The sequence below is a fragment of the Gordionus sp. m RMFG-2023 genome, chromosome 5, assembly GCF_954871325.1.
Source record: "Gordionus sp. m RMFG-2023 chromosome 5, tfGorSpeb1-WG-v2, whole genome shotgun sequence".
In the NCBI taxonomy this organism is placed as follows: Eukaryota; Metazoa; Nematomorpha; class Gordioida; order Chordodea; family Parachordodidae; genus Gordionus; species Gordionus sp. m RMFG-2023.
In genome coordinates, this window is record NC_088779.1 from 11,514,389 (window position 1) to 11,526,568 (window position 12,180).

The window sequence follows — 12,180 nt, forward strand, 5'->3', positions numbered from 1 at the left end:
AGTAAAGTGAGAATTTGTCATTAAAATAACTATATGAGTTATATATAAGTTATTTTTAATATTTTTTGAATTTATTTTTCTTTGAAGGAACAGGTTAAAATTATAAATTGTTATTTTTGAACTTTTTTAAATTATTTTAAAGCAAGGTATAAATATATATTGCAAACATGTTGAATCAAAATTTCAGTGAAGATGTACCATAGAAAAGTGACAATTGTCATAATCGTCATTTTTAAGTTTTTTTGAAATTTTTGAAGCATATGCGTAAAAATATATATTGTAAACATGTTATATTTAAATTTCAGTGAAGATGTACCATAGAAAAGTGACAATTGTCATAATCGTCATTTTTAAGTTTTTCTGAAATTTTTTGAAGTAAATGGGTAAAAATATATATTTAACATGTTTTATTTAAATTTCAGTGAAGATGTACCATAGAAAAGTGACAATTGTCATAATCGTCATTTATAGGTTTTTTTGAAATTTTTTGAAGCAAATGGGTAAAAATATATGGTGAATTCCATATCAAATCGACAAAAAAGTCAATTTTAAACCCTACCCTCTTCATTTTTTTTTAAATTTTGTACATTGGTAGTATATACTATTTAAATTTTAAATTAACATGTTTACAATTTATTTTACTCTGTTACTCCAAAAAAGTTAAAAAAATAATGATTATGAGAATTGTCACTTATCAATGGTATATCTTCACTGAAATTTTAATATAACATGTTTACAATATATATTTTTACCCATTTGCTTCAAAAAATTTCAAAAAAACCTAAAAATGACGATTATGAGAATTGTCACTTATCTATGGTATATATTCACTGAAATTTTAATATAACATGTTTACAATATATATTTTTACCCATTTGCTCAAAAAAACCTAAAAATGACGATTATGAGAATTGTCACTTATCTATGGTATATCTTCACTGAAATTTTAATATAACATGTTTACAATATATATTTTTACCCATTTGCTTCAAAAAATTTCAAAAAAACATATAAATGACGATTATGACAATTGTCACTTTTCTATGGTACATCTTCACTGAAATTTTAATATAACATGTTTACAATATATATTTTTACCCATATGCTTCAAAAAATTCCAAAAAAACTTAAAAATGACGATTATGACAATTATCACTTTTCTATGGTACATCTTGACTGAAATTTAAATATAACATGTTTACAGTATATATTTTTATCCATTTGCTTCAAAAAATTTCAACAAAACTTAAAAATGACGATTATGACAATTGTCACTTTTCTATGGTACATCTTCGCTTAAATTTTATTTTAACATGTTTACAGTATACATTTTTACCTATTTGCTTAAAAAAATTTCAACAAAACTTATAAATGACGATTATGACAATTGTCACTTTTCTATGGTACATCTTCGCTTAAATTTTATTTTAACATGTTTACAATATATATTTTTACCCATTTGCTTCAAAAAATTTCAAAAAAACCTATAAATGACGATTATGACAATTGTCACTTTTCTATGGTACATCTTCACTGAAATTTTAATATAACATGTTTACAATATTTATACCTTGCTTTAAAATAATTTTAAAAAAGTTCAAAAATAACAATTTAAAACTTTAACCTGTTCCTTCAAAGAAAAAGAAATTCAAAAAAAAATATATTAAAAATAACTTATATATAACTCGTATAGTTATTTTAATGACAAATTCTCACTTTACTTCTTTTTGTTTATCTTCTCTGATTAGTCGACTAAATTATCGTTTTAGGACTAAATTAGTCGTTTTAGTCGACTAAATTAGTCGTTTTAGTCGACTTATTAGTCGTTTTAGTCGCTAAAGTTTTTAGTCGAATTGTTCGACTAAAACTATTAGTTAGTCCTCTGTTAGTCGACTAAATTTAGTCGATTAACAACACTAATTAGTGATATAACCACCTGTGATAGGGACATGTCGCAACAACTCACACAATTCCAAGTCAGACCACTTCATCAAGACCAACTCTTTTAATTCATTAACTCTTTTAATTGATGAACTAAATACGTTAAAAAATTTTATTACAAATTTCGACATCCACAGATGATACATTAATTGCCTTGTAAGAATTATGTAGTATATGGTATATACAGCCAATTGGCATTAAGTCAACATTGGGCTGCCTCAATTCTGTTAATACACTCTGGGTTTTAAAATCACTGAGGCATGATCAGCCCAGAAAGCTGACACCAAACTCATTGATAATCTCAAATCTGCAATATTTACCATTATATGGTTAGCTATGTCTATTTAATAGTTTTATGAAACGCCCTTATTTTCATTTAAATAGCGGAAGGGAAATGTTTTAATATTTCCCTTATTAGATGCATCTGTTAGAATTGCATATGTATGTCCATTTTTTAAATCATCAAGAATTGACCTCCTGGATTCAGGTCCTAAAACATTGGTGATAGCCTTGCTCATATTTGTTCTACCACAATTAAAGTTTTCACTTATCTTGGAGTCGTTAAATATTATGGGGAAAAGATTCAACCCACATTGTGATGATAAGTATCTCTGTGAATGTTGTACTACATGATAAGGGTTTACCATTTCCGCAACTATAGTTGCATCTGTATTATTTCTTATTTTTGTATTACAATAGATGTAGATACACTCCCCTGCATTGATTATAATAATAAATGATTGAACTATAATAAATATTATAATTATCATTGAAATAAGTACAATATTACCTTATTATGTATTCAAACATGATACGTGATAATTAAGCGCCTGGCCTTATAATTTTTATACACACACATGAGAATGATAAAATATGAATGAATGATGTTGATTTATTATTGGATAAAAATAAAACATATGATTGGAGTAAGGATAGAAAGAAATACAAACTAGACATGTTTTTTGAATAAATATTTAAAATTTATTTTAAAAATATAAAAATAATCAATTACTGCTTCTCAAAATTATTATTTATATATTAAAAACGGTAAAATGCTAAAAAAAAATTGTGCAGGAGAAATTTAAAAATTACGGTAAATTTCCAATAGCGGTAGTTTTGAGGGAGTGAGATGTCTGCGTGTATACTAAAAAATTGCGGGAGTTTCCTGCTGATGGAGGAAACTCTGGCAACCGTGGATATGGAAACTTTAATTGCAAAGATGTGTTCATAATGGGGCAATTGATCTATTTAATTAATAACAGCATTAATGTTTTGTGGATTGTAATGGAGAGGGAGGAAACTTTTAGTGAGTGGAATCAGAATGTGTATACTTGACCTAGATGAAATAGAGCAGTATAATATGTCTCAAGGAGGGCAAAGACTCTTATTTAACATTCGAGTTTGTGATCAATTTGGGTGATAGTGTAATTTTGAATGTCAAATTTATTTGATTGAAATGATTTATAAGAATATTATATTAGAGTGAATATAATGTGTTTTAAGTAGTTTTTAACTGATTAATATATATTTTGAGCTTAATTGTTTTTTAAAAAAACCGCGGATAGCTGCATATTTTTAAATTTGGTATCTAAAAAGCAGTTGTCCAAAGTATCTGAGGACAAAAATTTGGTATCTGTGTCTAGATACTTTTTAAAGTATCTATATTCCGATACTATTTTAGAGGTATCTGTTTTTAGATACTTTTTAAGATAAATTTTGATATACCTTTTTTTAACGCTTTTTTATATTAAAAATAAAAATATTTGTCTAACATTGTATCGGTATCAAGATATGTTTTTAGGTGATATATGTATCTAGATCCATTAAAAAGGTATCTTTTAACAACTCTACATAAAGGTGTGCTAGTTTTTCCCAAAAACAAGTTTCCCTTTTATCCTTTTTGTTCTGTACTAAATTATCTGAAAATAAATACATATTTTAAAAATAACTAGCTAATTTTGCCCTTATATTCCAAAAAATGTAAATAGTCACAAGTTAGTAATTACTTTTTAAAAGTATTTATTTTTCCTTAAAAACATAATTAACAACACTAGTATATATTTTAGCGTCAATCTATTTTTTCTGCTATTTTTTAAGCGCGTTTTTACTGATTTTACCGAAAAAATAGCTACCCTGTGAATTTCAGATAATTTTATCTTTTGCGTCATTTATAATTTATGAAAAAACGAATATAAATTCAATTAAGTTTAAAATTTTCTAAAAATTACAAAATAGGTTTTCTAAAATTGGAATACATTTTTGCGAAAATCAAATTTTTTAAATTTTAAAAAATGCGCTCAAAAAACTATTTAAATTCGAAAAAATGTTAACTGAATAAACACTATGTAACATAATAATTTTAAAAATCATATTTGGACATGACAATTTCATTTTATCGGATACTATATGTTTTTTAAAATGATAATAAGATTAAAAAATATATATAACCATATAAACCTTGAATTAGTGTTTTGAGCTAGCTCGTTTTTTCAGTACTTTATGCTAAATATGTTTTTGCAGTTTCATGCATGAAATTTTCGGAGTCAAAAACGAACATTTTAATTATTTTTTTTAAAAAGGATACTATTTAAAAAACAAGTTTATAGTAACTTAAATATTATAAGTAAAATTTTTGATTAATGCATATATTTAAAATTATGAATAGTCTCTAGGACATTTTCGATTTATTTTCGACACTATGATAATTCTAATAAAATTTATATTTGATAAATCTTCAAACTTTTTATAATTAATATAAGGTTAACATCAATAAATGCCTAAAATAATATAAACTGAGTGAAATGTGACAGTTTTAAAATGTGGACGAGTTTCTTCCGTTATAAGTTTTCCAGGAACCCGAAATCGAAAGCTAAAGATGGGGAAACAAGGTTTAAAATGATAAAAAAAAATATTTTCTACAAACATCTTATCATAAGTATAAATGCCTGTAAAAAAATAAAAAAATAAATTATTTATTATATTTTATAGGATCGGGAAAAGGAAATATGATCAATTCTCTGGTAAATAAAATTCCTTGACCAAATTTGTAAATCGCTCCCCGAATTTGATAATTTTGTCTTCCGAATAGTCGGATAGGTTCTTCAAATGCGAAATATCGATAGGCCTTTAAAAATAAAATATTCAAACATAAAAGTAATAGATTAATAGTCTCATTGTTCTAAGAGTAACGCCCTTATCTTAGATGATACTTAAAACAGAAATATAAGAAAACTAATTTTAAACTTGGTTTTGATAATGTCGATCAAGTTTTTGTTTGATGCTACCATAAATGGAGATATATCGAACTCGGCCGCTAATTCACTCCTCATGGCTAATAATTTTTGGTATAACTTCACGTTGATCTGAGAGGGATCTTTAGTTTCTGGTTTATTAAGAACGTAATCGTTTAATTCTGGTTTTGTATTAAGAAAAGAATCTTTTATTTCCGGTTTTGTGTAGGAGGAATCCTTTGTTTCAGGTTTTGTATTAATTGAAATATTACCAATTTTGATATCGTGCCCATTCCTAATGGGTATTACAATATCATTAATCTCATCATGGTTAAAATCTTCAGGATTTAGATCGGAAAATACGAATTCCTCGCTCTTGGTAATAGGATGGTTTAATTTTTCAACGTTATTGTGAAAAACCTTATTACTTGTTGGGGCTTCTTTTTTTGCTTTGTTATTTTTTTCTTGCCGCGTGATTAAGGCTAACTCTGCATTTGAACTCATTAAGAATTTATTATCCTCGGGATTTAACCCGTAAACTTTGAGCCAAGTTTGAGCTTTTTCGGTTAAACCAATAAGTGCGCCAAAAAATTTCTCTGATAAAACCTTTTCCTCTAAAAAACCCTCTATCAACAATTGTCGAGCTTTATAATAGAATAATAAATTAATTAATCAAAAACGTAGAATCTAATTTTTAAAATCAAATTTTTATAACAAGAAGTTCCAAAATATGGGAGGGGGGGGGGGTGATGTTATAAAGGTAAATCCTACAAAATTCATTTTTTATATAAAAACTAATACTGTTCTTTGCTCAATAAAATTTAAAAATCAACTAAACAGCGAAATTGGAATATCCTAATTTAACAAAAACCGTTATATCAAAATTGTAAAAGGAGTGAACTAAACTGTTGTGATGGTAAATAAAACTTACAATTAGCAGCCGGGGCATAATCAATTTATAAATGTAAGTAACCTGAAACTTACTTAAAACTAATTATCATCTATAAAAAAATTCCTACCAAATATTTTCCACCATTTTTCGCTAAAATAATCACCTATCCCAAAAAGGGAATGAGAGTGAAATTTAGCCAGAAGTCTTTTATTATGAGATCCCCTTAACAAAAATATCGGTATGTTGATGCCATATCTCGAGCCCAATGCAGTTACTGCATTAAATAGATGTATGGCTTCCTGCGTAAAATCGTCCAAACCATCATTGACTAACTTGTTGATTGTTGTTGAATCAGGATTTAAATCTATTTTTAGTACCCGAGCCATTTCATCCGTTTTGTTGAGCCAATCGTTGCTCTCAGGTACTAGGAAAGATGAAGGGCTACCTGTCAGTCTATTTTGGATAACTCTTGATTTTACTGTTCTAAAATAGGGGTTTACATATCATATTCATAATAATTTTATTTCTTTTTTCTTTCTATCTCCTTTATGTCTGAGCAGTGTTTTTAAATCATATTATAATACAATAAATTAGTTTAGAATTAAAATTCATTTTTAAGCCATAAAAAAATTATTTACGTAATTTTGCGACAATTGTCGCAACATATCAATGAATCAATTTTCATATTCGCCATTTCCTTAGATGAATCATTGGAGCTATCGAAATATGACAAAAGTATTTTTCTTCGGCAAGAATTAGATTTGAGATACCTTTCCATTTCATTAATCATCTTTAATTGATGGTTGCGAAATTTTTCGTTCGTGATTGATCTCATCATATTTCTTAATTTTTTAAAAAAAACATATTATTTGAATATAAATTACAAAATCAAAACTTTCTGGCTAGCCGGCCCGCGCCAACAAATTTTTAGATGACTAAGCCCGAATTCAAAGAAAAAACATACAGTAATCTATTTATTCAAAAATATATGAAAATGATTTTACAGTTCTTAATTTTTTTTAAAACTTATCTTATTTTTTTTAAAATTCATTTTCATTTTATGATATTCAATCGTGAAAAAAAAGGAAAAATCGGAAGGAAATATAACATTCATATTTTTCGGGCCACGGGCCGGGTTCAACCTTCGTCCAAAGATTTAAAAATGTGAAATCACATATTAAGATTTGCGGGAACCAGGGTTACATTTATTGTAGTAAAATAAATAATTTTCGATGAGGTTTTCACTAACATGACAAACAATTTTTTGATTAGTTTCTATTTTAGTGTAATAGGCTAGTTTTTTTAGATAGGGATAGGCTAATTTTTTTATATAACCAATATCTCGTTAATAGGAACCCTTTTAACGGCAAAAAAAATAAATTTAAAAAAATACGATTTTGGTTTATTTAGAAAAAATTCATTATCGATCCTCTTATGAAGAATTAATTATAAATCTTATTTTTATATATAAAAAAAAGAGAAATGAAGAGGAATTTAATTGCTTAATTAATTGAAAACTCTAAATTTATCATTATAAGAGGCAAAATGATTTTATTATACTGTAATAATTAAATATGATTTATTATAATACTAGGTTTTATATTTGATCAACAAAGATAGGTCATAAATATAAATAGCGATAAGAATTGTTAACAGAATTTTAGCATTGATGGATCGACAGGAGATAGTTCATTGGAGATTCGACTTTTAGTCACAAAGGGTTTATTAAACAAATTTAATCAATTAATGTGATTTAGAAGAATATCATTTGAACTGTAAAAAATTGTCTAATCGCTATGTTTTAACTATATCTTTTTGTAAATTCATAAAAGAAATATGTGGGCCAGAAAATTCTTCCGAAAGAGCCCTGATAGTGAGCTTTTAATAAAAACAGCATGCTATAAAAAAAATATTACCCGATGTAGATGGAACCTTATTTTAATTTTAGGCGTGCCTTTCTAATGGTCTTCTAGACGAATGAGATTTTTAAATATACCAATCTAATCTTAACTCACTTTAAAACAAGATGAATGACCTATACAATTCCAACAAAAATAAAATAAAATTAAAGCGGTTGATAAAGGGGTCAAGATAGATCAAGCGATTTTAGTCATATTTTATTCTTAAAATAGTGGTTAGACCGAAGATACCTTTAAATGCTTCACATAAACATGTAATGGCAAAGGTGGGGTTGTAAAATATATATGAGCTGCTATTTTATTAATAATGGAGATAAAATGCGTTTAAATTATAAAAAAAAAATTCATATAGTTTTCTTTTTTTTTCTAAGAAAATATTCATGTTATATTTCCTTTTCATTTTTCCGCTTTTTTTGCCTAGAATGAAATAATAAAATGAATTTTAAAAAAGGAGGTGGGAAAATATTTCATTTTCATATCGTCTTTTATAAATTAATAAAATTGATAATAGATAAAATAACCATTTATAAATTATTAAATATATTGTTTGAATTAACGCATAACATTTAAAATAGAGAATAAAATAAATATTCTGAGCTTTGAAATATATTTTGCAATATAAAAAAAATCGAGATGCTCCTAAAAAAAAATGGCCATCGAGTTTGGGGTTTTAAAAAAATAGATGCAGGTTTCCATCTTATACCATCTTGAAAAAAATTAACAAATTTAAATGACCTTTATCTTTTGAATATAATTTGTGTCCCCATTCATTAAAAGCCTTACGCATATTTAAGCCCGTCATCTGATGTAATCCTAAAATAAAATTATAATAATTAGAGTGGACTAATTAGATCCAGATAATGGGAAGGAGCGAGGGAATGTAAACACTATTTTGATAGAATGACCTAAAATAAAAATAAATGAGCATGCTCAAATTTACTCTTTTAAAAAATAAATTATATCCTATTTATTATACGGTGTATTAAAACAACATTTTTAAGAAAAAATAATGCGACAAATTAATTGAAATTATATTTTAGGCTGTGGCCGTGTCGGATAAACTTTATAGAAAAACATCGAATCAGCCCCTTTTTTAAATATAAAAATAAAAACATGGCCAATAACATTTTTGCAAAATTTTGAAATTATCATTAGGTTTCCTAGCTTCTAAATTTTAGATACATGTTTTGGAAACAACCCTAGTAATAAAATATAAATATAAAGGTATAATTCAAAAAAGAATTGAGTAAATTTCACAAGCAAATTCAAACCCCCCTCCCCCTCACTCCCGAATATTGATTATGTCACTGTTTAATTATATAATATAAAAATTATAATTAAATTTTATTGTAAAAAAAATAATATCCTTGAAAATGGTTTGATAAAAATTGGGTTCAAAAAATGAATTGAAAAAAATGAGGTTTCAAAATAATTTAGGCGATTTATTTAGGTTGCAATCAATACCTGTCTTAAAAATTCCAAAGGTTTTAAAACTTTAAAAAAACATAAAATGATAAAGTTTTGAAAATTTAACAAAATATGTTTTTCCCAATTTATATTTCTAATTGATATTTTAGAACAGCAAAAATAAATACATTTAAATGCTCAAATTAGACAGATGGAATTGTTAAAATTTTACAATATTTAAAAAAATATGTGGTTTTCGAAATAGGTAAAAATAAATAAGGTATTAAGATGTGTTAATATTATAATAATATTCAATTATTTTTATATATATTTGAATTTATTTTATTAACATTTTCAAAAAAATAAAAAGGGTTTTAAAATTTCTATTAAATAAAATCGATAAAAAAAAGATTTTGAAAATATTTTTTCAAAAAAAATTCATCTTTTAATAAAAGTAAACCTAATAATAATAGGTAAAAAAAATATAATTATAAAAATAAGATATAATCCCATTACCCTCTGTTTTTTTTTGTTTAAAAATATTTTTTTAGAAATTGATAATTTTTAAAATTAAATTCGCGAAAGAGAAAACAAAATTCTTCAAATTATGAATTATTTTTTATAAAAATATAAATAAATTATAGTTTTTACCTGTAAAAAAAATTGCAAATAATTAATAATGAATTAAATAATCGACGGAAAAAAATGTATCAAGTATATGATAAGGATATAAATGATATTCCTAAGGATAGGCTTAAGGATATTTACGAAATATTCTCGGTTCTGGACAAAGATAAAGATGGATCCATATCGTTGAAGGAGATCAAAGATTTTCTCGTCACGCTCAAACTTGACAGGGAATCGTTAAAAAGATCCGATAGTTCGAATATAGCGAGCGCGCCGCGACAAATAGCCTCAGATAGTGGAGTCAAGCAAACTGACTTGGAGGAAGCGCTAAAAACGTCGGACCAAATGGGAGTGAATATCGCAGAAGATGAAGGGGGCCTGTTAAGCGACCAGGGCACGAATAAAAAGTCGAGTTTAGGGTCTAGAATATTAAATATGATGGACACGGATATGAATGGGTCCATCGATTTCGAAGAATTTGCCAGACTGGCCGATATGGAGCTACCTAAAAATCACAATATAAGGGCCTCTTTTAGCCGCAGAAATACAAGATCCGACGAAAACAGGAGATCAAGAACGGCTGAAGGAATTGGCGCACGGGGAAGTAATTACAACGCCAGTTTTAGTAACTATGATAATATGACTGATAAACGGTTAGGTCTTCAACGGAAACATAGGCTTTCTCGTAGCTTAAACGAACAAACGGCTGCAGTCGGACCACCTTCGATCATAATAAAACCTTCTACGCCAACTAAACGGGTAAACTTCGCCAAAAGTTCCCAATTATATTCGCGTAGCCATAACGACGACACTTTCGTCTCCGAAGAAGTGTTAGTCCCGTTAAAGGAATCTAAATCTGGTGACGATTTGACTACTACTCAAAGGATGGAAGAGGATAAAGACGAAGAAGATGAAGATGAAGAAGAGAAAGAATATTTAGAACTTCTAGCCACCGTATTCTCGGCCTTCGACGCCGATGGGGATGGTTACATAGATAAAACTGAGATCCAGAGGGTTTTGACGGCGCTTGGCCTAAAGGTAACGGAAAAAGGTTTGGTGGATATGATAGCGAAAGCGGACAAGGACGGCAACCAGCGCATAGATTTCGAAGAATTTGTGCGCATGAACAGGGAGAGGGACCGGTTAAGCAAGGAGGAAAAAGATAAAAATTCGTCGAGCCTTGACTTAGATCCAAACATGATGGGCGGGAAAGGGTCGAGTGAAAATGAAGGTACATCTTTGTTGAAAAGAGCCAGGAAATTTTTTGATTGCCGCCGATTTTTCCCACTTTCCCCGAATCAGTAATCGGAGTAAAGTTAGGAGACACTCCAAAAATAAATCTCTTATTTAAGAGACGTGGCAAAAATGGCTTGAGGATATAACGTGAAAAAGGGGGTGTATTACATTATATAAGAACTATGCAAATCCGAAAATTGTACAAATAACTATAAAACTAGAAGTATATTTAATCGTTAATTTTAACTCATATTTTTTTTAAAAAAAATATCTAATATGTAAATATACTATATCTAACATTACAGAATTTCGGTTAATAAATATAATACGTAGTATAATATATCGAATATTGTTTCAATCCTGTGTTATGGTCAAAATCTTGTCATTAGGGAGTAGGATTGGCAAAAATCGTGTTTTTTAAAAAGAATTTTTTTAAAAATATTTTATATTTTTATTAAAGAATTATGGGCTTAGATTGTAAATTATCGTTTTTTAAAATTTCAATTTAATATTATCTTGCAAGTAAAGGACTAATGCTTAAGGGAACAAATCAGGAAATTATTAAAAAATTAAATAATGATATGTTGTAATTTGATATTTTTTTAAAAGAGCCGATTGTATATATTAGTTATTTTTAAAAAAATTTAACTATCAATTGCTTGCTAAAATAAATTTATTGGAGAATTTTCTGAATCAAATAAAGATGCCAAATACAATTTAATTTTTTGAAACTAAAATTAGCAATTGCTATTTCTCAACTAGTTAAAAATTAGCCCAATTAAAACTCTTAATTAGTGTTGTTAAAAGGCTCGTTTTGAGCCAAATTTTAAAAACGGCTAACTCAATATTTTAGCCCAAAAAATATGTAAGCCTCAAGATTTCGACAATATATGTCTGGACCTATGTTCCTTCTATGATCAAAATTTTC

The 12,180-nt window shown here is 27.2% G+C and overlaps 1 protein-coding gene across 1 annotated transcript; it reads left to right on the forward strand.

Annotated features, from left to right (window-relative positions):
* The first annotated feature begins 10,094 nt into the window (after window positions 1-10,094).
* Window positions 10,095-11,415, forward strand: LOC135929704 (uncharacterized). The gene has a single exon (XM_065466409.1). It carries the CDS (start codon window positions 10,095-10,097, stop codon window positions 11,319-11,321), a length of 1,227 nt encoding a protein of 408 aa, XP_065322481.1. The 3' UTR covers window positions 11,322-11,415.
* The last annotated feature ends 765 nt before the right edge of the window (window positions 11,416-12,180 follow it).